At 52.1% G+C, this 14,429-nt stretch overlaps 1 protein-coding gene across 1 annotated transcript; it reads left to right on the top strand.

Annotated features, from left to right (window-relative positions):
- The first annotated feature begins 11,662 nt into the window (after positions 1–11,662).
- Positions 11,663–12,622, top strand: LOC125111901 (olfactory receptor 52K1-like). Its single transcript, XM_047754050.1, has one exon. The coding sequence runs from the start codon at positions 11,663–11,665 to the stop codon at positions 12,620–12,622; it is 960 nt and encodes a 319-aa protein (XP_047610006.1).
- Positions 12,623–14,429: the final 1,807 nt, after the last annotated feature.

Consider the following 14,429-nt stretch of genomic DNA (forward strand, 5'->3'; position numbering starts at 1 on the left):
TGGAGGACAGACTTGTGGTTGCCGAGGGGGAGGGGGAGGGACTGGGAGTTTGAGGTTAGCAGATGCAAACTATTGCATTTGGAATGGATAAGCAATGAGGTCCTGCTTTACAGCACAGGGAACTGTACCTCGTCACCTGTGATGGAACATGATGGAGGATAATGGGAGAAAAAGAACACATATATATATGACCCAGTCATTCATATATATGAGTTTCTTCATCTGTAAAATGGGTTTAATGCATATATATGAATGACCGGGTCACTCCGATGTACAGCAAAAATTGACAGAACAATGTAAATCAACTATAATAGAAAAAATAAAAACCTAACGAAAAAAAAGATTACCGCCTTGCAAAGGGTTGTTTTAAATAAGACACAACACGTTAACAGCCCAGGCACAGGGCCTGGCCAGGGCAGGAACTAGGTGGATGAGCTGCTCTCTCCCTCCAGCCCCTGGCCAGGCAGGGGAGGGGCGCCGAGGATGCCTAGAGGAGGCTGAAGCCCTCCAGCTGCACCTGATAGCAGGGGCCCAAGTCAGAGCCCAGGCTCGGGCCAGGGGACCAGACCCAGGCCCCAGGATGTCACCAAGTGGCCTCAAGACTGCTGGCTGCAAGGCTCAGCTCCCTCCGCTCTACAGGGGTCCCTCCTACGGCCCAGGCGTGATGGGGAGGTCACATCCTCTGAGGATCATGACAGAGGGCAGACCTCATGCTAGGTGTTACGTTGCATCACAAAACTGCAATAAATAAATAAATGGGCAGGAGGCATCACCTGTTTAAGGCCCCGATGGTGGTGGGGGGGTCACGGGTCTATACAACCGACCCTTGAACGACGGGAGTGAAGGACACACATCCGCGGCAGAGTCGAAAATCCACATAGGAGTTCCCGTCGTGGCTCAGTGGTTAGCGAATCCGACTAGGAACCATGAGGCTGTGGGTTCAGTCCCTGGCCTTGCTCAGTGGGTTAGGGATCTGGCGTTGCCCTGAGCTATGGTGTAGGTCACAGATGCGGCTCGGATGTGGCGTTGCTTTGGCTGTGGCATAGGCCAGGGGCTACAGCTCCAATTAGACCCCTAGCCTAGGAACCTCCATATGTCACCGGAGCGGTCCTAGCAAAGGCAAAAAGACAAAAAAAAAAAAGCAAATCCACATAAATCTGCCTCCAGATCCACAGTTCCGCATCCATGAATTCAACCAGCTGCAGCCTGTGCAGAGTGTGGCATCTACGACTAGAAGAAGAAGTCACGGGCCAGCGTCCTGCCCGGTGAAAGCCTGTGTGGCTCAAGGGCCAGTTACGCGCGTCTCCAAATTCACCAAGTTGACTCCGCAAATACGCTCTCTGCGCGTCGATCACCCCTCAGCAAAGTGATTTTTGCAAAGCTTTCTGAACCAGAGTTAGACGCGGTTTGCTGGACAGGGGCGTCGGAGCTGGGAAGGGAAAGGCCATGAGAGGCCACGCGGCCCAGCGCCCTCCGTCCACGGAAGGGGCAAGGGAGGCCCGCGGGCCCGGCCTGCACCTGCCTCAGACTCGCTTCACGCCGCCTCCCGTCCCCCATCGGCGGACGTGCGCCGGGAAGCCCAGGCCCTGGTGCCGTGGCTGGGGTCAGGCAGAAGGAGACACAGGTGAGAAGCTCTGGGGAGCCCTGGCCAGGGTGGGTGCTGCGTCCAGAGAGACTCCTCCCCGTGGGCTCCACGCGTGGGATGCCCCCCTACCCCGTTCCTCAGGGAGCCCCCTGGAGCCGCCACCAGGCTCCCCCCTGCCTGATGTAGGGACCGTGAGCGCCCTGACCGGGAGAGAAACCTGCAGAGGAGAGTTTAGGGCAGGGATGCCAGGGGGAAGAAGGGCAGAGGGGACAGACAGCGGGCAAGGGCCCCAGAGTCCCAGGAGGGGGTGGTGCGGGGGAGGGGACCCGGAAGGTCCAAGGTCAAAGTGTCCTCCACAGCGGGAGGCAGTGCGAGTCCCAGAGTCAGGGACTCCTCGCGCTGCGGGGCCAGCAGCCAGGGCAAGAGCAGCCAGAGAGCCCCCAGCAGAGGGGTCACCTGAGGTCGCCAGCCCAGGTGGCCGGCCCAGCCCAGGTTCAGCCAGGACAACCAGGGGAGGAAGAGCAGCCCCACAGGGGGCAGGTGTGGCCTGGGGGCAGCTGACCCTCAGGGAGGGTGGGTGTGGGCTGCAAAGGGGCCGGGGGGCACCTGGCCTTCACGGGGTGGGCAGCAGGGAGCCTCTGCAGGGAAGTTTTACCCTAGGGGTGACAGGGCCAGGCCTGCTTTCTCGAAGGGCTCCTCTGGCCGCGGGGCTGGAGAAGGCCAGCTGGAGGTTGGGGCGGGGGGGGACCAGGTCAGGCAGGAGGCCCAGGGAGAGCGGGGATACGGCTTTAGGAGCCAGGCCAGAAGGGAGGCTGAGCAGGGTTAGCAGGACTTGGTGCCAAAACGGATGGGAGGCGTGAGCGAGGATGACAGAGGGGGGTCCCCTACCTGGCCCGGGCCATGAGGTGGGGGGGGGGGACTCCCTGGGGAACGGGATTGAGAGGAGAGTCAGGTGGGGGGGGGGGCGCGTCCCTGTGACCGTGTGCAGGGCCCCAGAGGCATCCCCCTAGCCCTCGGGAAGGTGTCCCAGGACAAGGGGGGCCCATCCCTGAGGGGGGCGTGATGGGCAGCTCCTGGGGTGAAAAGGCCCCTGGACTGGTACCTCCTCAGCCTGCACTGCTCATGACGCACCCCAGCCCTTCTCTCTTTTCTAAGGCAAAGCTGGAAGCTCACCTCCCCCAGGAAGCCTTCCCGGCGTAGCCGGCCCCACACGCAGACCTGAGTCCCCGCCCTTCTGAGTCAGCTCCCTGAGGGCAGCCCCTCGCCCCCCATCCTGGGTGTCACACTGCGCCCCTCTCCACCCAGAGCTGCCCAGACCAAGGCCCCCCCTCACCGTTCCTCTCTCATTCTGCTGAACCCCACATATGGAGGTTGCAGTGGGTTGAATGGTGGCCCCCCAAAAACATGTCTAGACCCTAACCTTGGAGCTTGTGAAAGGGACCTTATTAGGGAAAGGGGTCCTTGCAGCCATCTTTCACTGAAGGATTTTCACGTGAGCTCGTGCTAGATCACCCACGCGGGCCCTGAAGCCAATGGCAAAGTCCTCACGGCAGAAACGACCATGTGACGGTGGAGGCGGAGACCAGGGGTCCGCAGAACAAGCCACGAGGTGCCTGGAGCCACCAGGGGCCGGACAAGACGAGCAAGGACTCTCCTCGGAGGCTTCGGAGGGAGCACAGCCCTGAGACGCCGGGACCTCAGGCCTCTGTCCTCCGGACCAGGACTCGGCACTGCGGTTTTAAGGCACCCAGTGGGTGGCCGCTTGCGTGGCTGCCCTGGGACATTAATGTGGAGGCTTAAGAACAGCAAGCAAACAGGTGGCAGAGGTGTGTGCTGGCCACGGTGCGAGCTAACTGAGCACCGCGTCCCGCGGGGGCGCCTCGGTCCTGGGGGGGTGGCCTTCGCCTGGGCTTCTGCCTCCAGGCCCAGGCCTGCCCTGTGGCACAGTCACACCCAAACTGGAGGGAGCCCACTGAGAAGGGCGCCAGCGGGGCCCAGAGAGAAGGGACAGAGAGCCCAAGTGAGGATGGAGGCAGACCTCCCACCTGGGGCTGGGGCCCCCTGAAGCCTCTGAGACCCTCTGGCCCCTGCCACCACCTCTGACTACCCAGCCACCACCGCAACCCAGCGGGGTGAAACGAGCCCAAGCCAGATACCCTCCGCGGGGGAGGTGCTCCTGGGCTCCAGACTGCACAGCCCGAGGGGTTCCTGTCCTCTCCCCGTATACGAGGCCTTGGGATCCAACGTGCCCACCACCGCTGCCAACCCCTCTTCCTCTCTGCCCCTGTGGCTGCTTCCAAACCGTCCAGGCCTGGTTCAAATGTCGCCTCCTCCACGAAGCTGCCCCGACCCCATCCGCTCCGGCACTGGGCCCACGGCAGTGACGAGGGACAGGGGTGAGGTGAAGACAGCCAGCGGCACCGCAGATCCGCTGAGCGACCTCGGGGAGGTGCCCTGAAGGCCCTACCCCGGGTGGTCCTGCTGGACGTGGAGTCGAATGTCCTCACCTCGGCAGCCCCCAAGGCCTCCCTTCCCCCATGAGCATCGCCTAAGCACCCCTGACGCTTCAGAAATCCTCTAGGAGCACACAGTAGGTGCTCAACACAAGCTGCACCTCCTCAGACTCTTGACTCCCCGTCACTGACACCCGGAGCCCGCCTGCTGGATGGGCCACACTCTGCTGTCCACCCTCTGACCTGCCCTGGCAGAGCAGCCCTTGGGGGGCAGTGGGGCTGCAGCCTGAGTTGGGGTGCTAGACCTGCGTTCCCCCTGTTTGGGCCGAGTTATTCCCTGGAGCTCCAGAGCAGGGACACTGGGCAGCCCAGACGAATAGGAAGGGCCTGGCTGCACGTCAGGAGCCCGGGCTCCAGGCTGGTCCCCCAGAGGCCCGGGGAGGCCCTTGGGGAGGCCCGGGAGGAGTCAGAGGGCACTGCCCACTTCCCCGGAGGAGGCGGAGGGGACATATAGCTGCACCGAGGGCATCCCACTGCTTCTCTCTGTTCCTGCCCTACAGTGCCTGTGCTTGGGTGAGTACCAGCTCTGGGGGCAGCCGGGGAGGGCGCTGGGGGCTGCAGTGGAAGCTCCTGCCAGGGAGGAATGGGCGGGAGTGAGGGACGATGGGGTGGCGCCAGGAGGGAGGGCAATCCGCCTCGTACCCTGGCTGCCAGCCCTCCCTCCGGACAATCAGCCACTCTCTCTGTCCACACTGGCGGCCCCACCTCAGCTCCAGGTCTCAGAGAGGAAGCCTCTTCTCTGGGGGCCTAACCTGGACCCCTCCTTTTTCAAACTGAGTCTCGCCTACAGTGGAAAACCAGCAGAGTTTCACTTCTGCTCTCCTGTCGTGTTTTTCGGATAACGTTCTTCCATGAGACCTTCCCCAAGCGTAGGTGTCTCCCGTGAGGTGTGGTGACCGTGAGAGGGACCTGGGCTTTAGAGATGTCATCCCACGGCCACCAACTCCGGGCTCTGTCGCCAGGCCACTTGCACCCCACCTTCCCTGCCTCCAACTCCGACTCTCGGGTTAGACAGCCTCTCTGAGGGGCCCCCACTGGCCCCTGAGGCTGAGTTAGCATCTCCCTGAGCTGCAGGGCACTCTGGTTCTTCCCGCATCTGACTCCAGGCTCCTTGGGCGCCCGGGAAGCCCCCGTGCCTAGCAGGGTGCCTGGCACAGGATAAATGTCCAAAAGTAAGTCAAGCATACAAACAAAGGGTGAGTCCACGTATCTGACTCTCGGCTGTAGCACCTGCTTCATGGACCCGAGGCCATCGGATGCGGGGACACTACACGGGAACGCAGATAACAGAGCCCAGCCCACGGCAGGTCTTGAGAACGGTGCTGGTTTTGTTTCTGCTCCTTCCTATCAAGACAACCTCAAGAAGACTACGATTCCTCAAGAGTTAACAGAGGACAGAGCTGGCACCAAAAAAGAGCTTGCAGGCCTCGGAGAGACATCTAGGTAAAGCCACCCGCCCGTGGGACTGATGGCCAGCGGGGCCATAGGGAGCTGCCTGATGCCCAGCTCTGCGGCCCGAGGGCACGCGTATCAGGGAGGCAGCCGGACAGGATGGCAGCTACGGCCTCTGCTGTGTGTGGCTGTGAATTCATGATTCTGAGGTGTTTCAAGGTCTTGGAGCCCAGAGGGGCCCGGGCGGGGGGTCCTGCCCCGGTGCTGGACATTGGGGTCCACCACACCCCCAGATTCTGCGAGGTCGGCAGGTGCCGTCTTCCTCGTGGGCCCCTCGTGTGCAAACCGCAAACCCTCCTTCTGGGATGGGCTTCCTCCCTGGGGCCCAGAGCCTCGTCTTCCGAGCTCTGCGGTGAGTGAGTGAGGCCACCGCCCGGCAGCGAGAGCAGCCAGAGCGGCGAGCGCAGCCCCCGGCCGCTGCTGTGGATTCGGCCTGCGGAGGAACCGCGTCTCCGGAAGAAGCGGGGTTCTGCACCCCGGCGCGAGTCCCTCGGGGTCTCGGTGACAGTGTAACACGTTTCCACACACGCCCTAAGGTGCTACGGCTCTTACTCCACAGAGCGATCTGATAGAAGCTAGATGGAGCCTGACTCAAAGATGACCAGCGTTCAGACGCATCCTTTGGGTCAGGGTATCTCACCCCCCACACTGAGATGCCCACGCCCTGCCGGAGTCTATGCTGATGCACTTTAAACAGGCAAATCACCAGAAGAATGTCCTTTTCCAAGATGACGTAAGAAAAGACTAAAAACCTGAGTAGAGGAAGTATTATGAAGGAAATTAGAACGTGTCACTAAAGAACTACCACCCAAAATAGGTCTGTGCCCAGATTTATCTCTGAGGGTTTTTTTTCCCCCCCTCACATCAAGGATTCCTTTGCTACACAAAGGATTCCAGAAAACAGAATTTAAAAGGGAAACTGAATCGATTCATGATGAGCTGGCATAACTGCAGTACCATAACCTCATAAAAAGGTAAGGTAGTTCCGAAAGAGGAACCTAGAAATCTATTTATTCTAAATAAAATATTAGCAAATCAATTTTGACACTATCTAAAAATAGAACCACTGTGTATTATATCTACTTGTCAATGGGTCAAATTTTAAAAGCATTGGGTCATTATTACCTGATGCCAAAAAAGCATCTGAAAACATCAGACACGAATGTTTGATTTTTTTCATTATTAAAAACCAGAAGCAGGAAGATACTTCATTCACATAAAAATAACATTTTCTCAAGCCAACAAGCCACAACATACATAACATAGAAACAGGAGTTCTAATAAAATTGAGGGAAAAAAATATACTTTTTCTTATCACTACTTTTTAACATAACATTATTCTAAGTTCTGTTTATGAAATAAGATATAAAATAGAAATGCAAATCAGGTTTTTTTGAGAAAAACAAGAGTATAATTCTCTTGAAAAAAGTCTTTTTAATTAATAAAGGATTATTAATTAAAATTAGAAATGCAAACCCAGGTTTTTTTAAGAAAAACAGAAGAGTATAATTCTCTTGAAAAAAGTCTTTTTAATTAATAAGGGATTTTAAAAGTAGCAGTATAAAACACCTTATACAGCTTAATATCAAAAAAACAACCCAATCCAAAAATGAGCAGAAGGCCTAAATAGACATTTCTCCAAAGAGGACGCACAGATGGCCAAGAGGAGCGTGAACAGATGCTCAACATCACTAATTCTTAGAGAAATGCACATCAAAACTACAGTGAGGTTCCGTCTCGCATCGGTCAGAATGGCCATCACTAAAATGTCTGCAAATAACAAATGCTGGAGAGGGTGTGGTGAAAAGGGAACCCTCCTACACTGTTGGTGGGAGTGTAAATTGGGGCAACCGCTATGGAAAACAGTATGGAGGTTCCTTAAAAAACGAAATATAGAATAACCACATGATCCAGCAATCCTACTCCTGGGTGTATATCCAGACAAAACAATAATTTGAAAAGATGCATGCACCCCAGTGTTCGTTTCAGCACTACTGACAACAGCCAAGACATGGAAGCAATATTTGTTTTTTTCTTTTTTGGCCATCCAACAGCATATGGAGTTCCCTGGCCAGGGATCAGCCAGACCGGGGATCAAACCTGCATCCTGGCACTGCAGAGATGCTGCCAATCCCATTGTGCCACAGTGGGAACCCATGGAAGCAATCTAAATGTCCATCGACAGATGAATGGCTAAAGAAGATGTGGTATATATAAACACAATGGAATACTACTCAGCCATAAAGAGGAATGAAATAATGCCACTTGCAGCAACATGGATGAACCCATAGATTATCATACTAAGTGAAGTAAGTCAGAAAGAGAAAGACAAATATATGATATTACTTTTAGGTGGAATCTAAAAAAGGATACAAATGAACTGATTTACAAAATAAAAACAGACTCCCAGACATAGAAAGCAAACATATAGTTACCAAAGGGGATAGCGGGGGAGGTGGGAGAGAGAGAGAGAGAAATTAGGAGTTAGGGACTAACATATACACACTACTATATATAAAACAGGTAAGCAACAAGGACCTACTGTATAGCACAGGGAAATATATTCAATAACCTATAATGGAAAAGAACCTGAACTACATATATATATATATGTATATATATATATATATCTCACTTTGCTGTACACTCGAAATCAACACAGCATTGTTTATTAACTGTATTTCCACTTTTTAAAACAGCAGTATATGGCAGATGTATAAAATCAATCATTTTCCTATGTAAGAGTGTTACCAACTCAAAAATGATAGAAAATTATTGTATTCTCAATAGCAACGGAGAGCAAAATACCTAGGAATAAACTTAAGAAGAAAGGTGGGAGACCTATTCCTTATTCAACCCATACTGGCTGTCTCCTAGGCATCAGGTTCTGTATTAGTTTCCTGATATATAAATGTGAGTGCGGTGGACAGTAATCCTGCTGTCGTGGAACTATACAAATAAAACTGAGAAACCACTGAAAGATCTAAATCAAGACGGGAAGAGTTCGAACATGATACTTGGGTACTGGATGGAAAGACTAAATATTGTCAAAATGTCAGGCCTCCACAGATTGAGTCACAGGTTTAATGAAATCCGCACTTTTAAAATTCACAGTGGAATTATTTTTGAAAATTGTCAAAACGATTCTAAAGGTTGGAAGAATTAAACTTGAGAATAACAACAAAATTTTTAACAAAAGTACTTGCAGAAATGTTTCATTAGAAATCAAAATAAACGATGAAGTTACAGTGATTGAAATAGTACAGTACTCGCTTACGATTCAGTAATGAAAGACAACTCAATTAAAAAGGGGCAAAGAATTTGAATAGACATTTCTCCAAAAAAATTGGCCAACAGGCACATGAAAAGATTCCCAACACCATCAACCCTCAGAAAGACCTAAGTCAAAACCCCTAGTATATCTCGAATAATAAAGACAGATAATAACGTGTTAGCAAGGATGTGGAGAAAACGGAACCCTCATGCATTGTTGGTGGGAACGTAAAATGGTGCAGCTGCTTTGGAAAACAATTTGGTAGTTCCTCAATTGAGGTGGTCCCAAAATTCCACTCTAGGTATTTCTAAGAAAACATATGTTCACATAAAAACTTGTACATGAGTGTTCAGAGAGCATTATTCGTAATACCTCAAAAGTGAAAACAACCCAAACGGCCATCACCTGATGAGTGGATCAATAAAATATGGTATAGTCATATATGGAATATTATTCAGCCATTAAAAAGGAATGGCAGGAGTTCCCATTGTGGCTCAGTGGTCATGAACCTGACTAGTATCCATGAGGACGCAGGCTTGATTCCTGGCCTGGCTCCGTGGTTTAAGGATCTGGCGTTGCCATGAACTGTGGCGTGGGTCACAGACGCAGCTCAGACCCCCACATTGCTGTGGCTGTGGTGTAGGCTGGCAGCTGCAGCTCCAATTCGACCCCTAGCCTGGGAACTTCCATATGCCATGAGTTCTGCCCTAAAAAAAGCACCAAAAAAAAAAAAAAAAAGTCATGACATACCGGTGCATGCTATAACATGGATGACCCTTAAAAACATTATGGTAAGTGAAACAAAAAGAAAAGAACTTGCCATAAAAGAGCACACATTGTATGATTCCGCTAACATCAGCTGTCCAAAGGAGGCACATCCACTGATTCAGAAAGCAGACTAGTGATTGGTTGCAAAGGGCCGAGGGGACTGGAGAAAGAGGGGAAGGGCCAGGGTTTCTACTTGTGGTGCTGACGATGCTGACTGTGGTGACGGTTGCACAACTCGGCAAATTTACTAAAAACCACCGAGTTATACACTTCAGCAAGTAAACTATAGGCTATGTGAATTACATCTCAGTCTTGTTCTTAAAATAGCATGGTATTGGCCCCCCAAAAAAGAACATCACTACCTATAAAATGACCCCTTCACATATAAGAGCTTAATTGAGGATAAAGACAGTAACACAAAGCAGGGAGAAAACAGGACAAGAAGGACTATTTAGCTACTGGGGGCAAAAATATCAAGTTGGACCATGACTTCATGTCACATATCAAATTGAATTTCATGTACATCAAAACTTACTATAAAAAATTAAGCTTGGAGTTCCCTGGTAGCTCAGTGGGTTAAGGATCCAGCACCGTCACCGCTATGGCTTGCGTCACTGCTGCTGTGCAGGTTCGCTCCCTGGCCTGGGAATTTCCACATGGCACAGGCATGGGCAAAAAAAAAATTAAGCTGTACTTTAAAGAAAAAATATAGTATATTATCTTTTTGATCTTTGAATGAGGAAGGACTTGCTAAGCTAAAAATCAAGAAAAGATATGAGAAAAAGAATATATACATATATATGTGTGTATATAGGTATATATATGTGTATATATAATATATATGACTGGGTCACTTTTCCATACAGCAGAAATTGGCAAAACATTGTAAATCAACTATAATTTAATTTAAATTTTTTTGTGTCTTTTTAGGGCCGCACCCGCGGCATATGGAAGTTCCCAGGCTAGGGGTCCAATCGGAGCTGTAGTTGCTGGCCTACACCACAGCCGCAGCAATGCCAGATCTGAGCCATGTCTACAACCTACACCACAGCTCATGGCAATGCCAGACCCTTAACCCACTGAACAAGGCCAGGGATCAAACCTGCCTCCTCACGGATGCTAGTCAGATTCCTTTTTGCTGAGCCACGAGGGGAACTCCAAAAATTTTAAAAAATAAAATAAAAAACCAAGAAAAGAACTCACAAAGAGAAATAGCAATAAATTTCATTTTGTAATTTTAAAACACTTATCCTTAATAAGATTATAAATAAATAAATATACTAACAAAATTTGGAAAATCTGTTTCAATGAATATAAAAGGGACGATGATCTCAATATTTAAACCACTAGGAGAAATAGTCTCTGAGAGTACATGGACAAAGTACACAAACCGAAAAGTCACAAAAGAGAGCATGCAAATTAAAATGCAATAGCACCTTCGACCATCAACGTACTAAAATAATTTTTTATTCATGGCCATTTAATACTAGCACAAGTGATTCAGTGACAAGATTGATGTAACTTTCTCAGAAATCTACTTGACACCCTCAAAAATGTTCATATAATATGACCCAATAATTTTACATCTAAAATCTCCCTTGAAGAATTTGTCTGACATGCAAAGATTTTTTTTTTCTTTTTACAGCCAGACCTGTGGCATATGGAAGTTCCCGGGCTAGGGGTTGAATTAGAGCTGCAGCTGGGGTCTACGCCACAGCCGCGGCAACACCAGATCCGAGATGCATCCACGACCTACACCACCGCTCATGGGAACACAGGATCCTTAACCCCCTGAGCAAGGCCAGGGATCGAACCCACATCCTAATGGAGAAAACATCAGGACCTCCACCTGCTGAGCCACAACAGGAACTCCCGGATAAAGATTTGCTGAAAGATGCATCTCCCAGTCAATAAGGAGCTTTAATCTCTCATTTTCTCTCTAGGAATATTGGAGACTCTTGAAGATCAAAGCCTGGTCAATCTGGGGCCAGCCCTGGTGGGGGCCAAGCTACAGAAACCAGGCCTCCTGTCCTTCTCATCTCCCCAGAGCCACCCTGCTGCCCAGGGAACATGTCAGGGTGGACCAACGGCAGCTCCACCGTGTCTTACACCAGCTTCCTCCTGCTGGGCTTCCCAGGGCTGAAGGAGTCCCGGGCCCTCCTGGTGCTGCCCTTCCTCAGCCTCTACCTGGTGATCGTCTCCGCCAATGCCCTGGTCATCCGCACGGTGGTGGCCCAGCGGAGCCTGCACCAGCTCATGTACCTGCTCATTGCCCTGCTCCTGGCTGTCAACATCTGTGCTGCCACCACCGTGGTGCCCGCCATGCTGCTCAGCTTCTCCGCCCGCTTCAGCCGCATCTCTCTGGCTCGCTGTCTGGTCCAGATGTTCTGCATCTACTTCCTCATCGTCTTTGACTGCAACATCCTCCTGGTCATGGCCCTGGACCGCTATGTCGCCATCTGCTACCCTCTCCGCTACCCACAGATAGTGACGAGCCAGTTGCTGGCTGGCCTGCTGGGGGTGGCAGCGGCCAGGGGCACTTGCATCGTTGCCCCCGTGGTGGCACTGGCCTCCCGGGTTCGCTTCTGCCGCTCAGATGTGATCCAGCACTTTGCCTGCGAGCACATGGCCCTGATGAGGCTCTCCTGTGGGGACGTCTCCCTAAACAAGACCGTGGGGCTCGCCGTCCGCATCTTCAACCGAGTCCTGGACATGCTGCTACTCGGAGCCTCCCACGCCCGCGTCATCCATGCCGCGCTTCGGATGGCATCGGCTGGGGCCCGCTCCAAGGCCCTGGACACCTGCGGCTCCCACCTGCTGGTCATCTTCACTGTCTACTCCTCCACCAGGTCCTCGTCCATCGCCTACCATGTGGCCCGCACGGCCTCCCAGGACGTGCACAGTCTGCTCAGCGCCTGCTACCTGCTGCTTCCATGTCTGGTCAACCCCCTCATCTATGGGGCCAGGACCAAGGAAATCAGGCAGCACCTGGCAACGCTGTTCCAGAGGCCACAACCACAGGTCCCGTGAGAAACCCCAGCCCCTAGCCTCACAGAGGGAGCTTCCTGCTTGACTCTGACTTGGAGGTCCTACAAATCACTCTCACTGTCGAGGGGGTAAATGTGCAGGTTATTCACGTCTGCTATCTCTTGGCTCTGGCTCTCTGCGTTCATCTCCCGGAATCTTTCAGGCACATTCTGAAAAATGGCTCCTCATCCAGAGTTACACAGTAAGCAAATGCAAAGTAAGCTTCTGTCTCTGGCTTCTAAGTTTTCTCCCCTTCTTTCTGCATGTGATTTTCATTCATTCATCAAACATCTATTCTATATGCATACCTCATGTTGGCCCCATAACTGCAAAGGAAGAAAAAAATTGGTGTCTTCCCCAAAGGAGGGCCCCATCTAGCAAGCAATAAAGACATGCAATGTTCAATAATAGCTTTATGAACCAAATTCTGTGGAACCGTGGAGAAAGGACAGTCACAGAACACTTCACAGAGGAGGTGAAACTGGATCGTGTTTGAGGATAAGGTAAGGTGTTTAGTGGAGAGCAAGGAGACAGAAAGAAGAAGAGGCATTCTAGGCCAAAGGCCCAGCATGGGCAAAGCCACAGAGACCTGGGTAAAGACAGCTGACCTGGAAACTCTTCGGAAGCCCGTGTTTCCCTAGCACAGAGGGATTAGAGGGTCTGACGGGACATGCGGCTGGGTGAGGAAGCAGGTGACGGAAGGCCTCATCGGTCATGATGAGGAGATCGAGTTTTGACTCCAAGCAGCCACTTACGAATCTAAAGCAAGGAAGCGGCAAGATCACACCTGTCTTTCAGAGCACTCTGCAGTCACAGCAGGATGTGGGCTGGGGGAGACAAGCTCAGAGGCTGCGACACTACAGAGGATGAGCGCCTGGACCTAAGCAGTGACTGCAGGGATGACAAGAGGTGGAGAGATGTGAGAGGCCCTCCGAAGGGTGAATCTGTGGGCGGGAGTCAGAGAGGCAGGAGGAGAACAAGGAGGGAGTGGCCTCCCCAAAGCCCAGGGAGGAGACGGTTTTAGGAAGGTTGGCGTGGTCGGAAGTGTTAAATCCTCTGACGGGTCAAGGAGGAGGAGGGTTTGACTCGGCAAGACGCAGGCAGCTGATGGTGCTTTAGCGAGGGTGGCTGCCTTCTTGAGGCCCTGGGGATACAATGATGAGCACGACATGGTCCTTGCCCTTGTGGACTTTATAGTTCAGAGGAGACCTAGGCATTAGGCAACGAGTGCCCTGGAGTGGCGGGGACCGAGACAAAGTACTGGGATTCTGAGCGCAGAGAGAGAGAAGTTTGGGGTGGGGGGGATAGAGGGCAGTAGGGGAAGGGAAGGCAGATGAGAGGACGTGGGTAAGCTCCACGGGGAGGAAACAATGCGAGACTCGGAGAGGAAACGACCTGGGTTCGCGTCTTGGCTCAGCCACGTACGGGTCGGAAGGACCATGGGGCCGTGTTGGAATTCTCTCTGGATCCATTTCCTCATCTACAAACGGAGGTCATAATATGGAGAGGACTAGTTGAGAGAAAACCAATGGATAATCCACTAAAGAGGTGCCGTATGGAAACAAGAGAAAAGCTGACTCTTTAGGGAAGGAACCTCCTCCTTCCGATGTATAAAGGAGGCGCGAAGAGGAGTTCCCGTCGTGGCGCAGTGGTTAACGAATCCGACTAGGAACCATGAGGCTGCGGGTTAGGTCCCTGCCCTTGCTCAGTGGGTTAACGATCCGGCGTTGCTGTGGGCTGTGGTGTAGGTTGCAGATGTGACTCGGATCCCACGTTGCTGTGGCTCTGGCGTAGGCCGGTGGCTACAGCT

Source organism: Phacochoerus africanus, chromosome 11, assembly GCF_016906955.1.
Source record: "Phacochoerus africanus isolate WHEZ1 chromosome 11, ROS_Pafr_v1, whole genome shotgun sequence".
Lineage (NCBI taxonomy): Eukaryota > Metazoa > Chordata > Mammalia > Artiodactyla > Suidae > Phacochoerus > Phacochoerus africanus.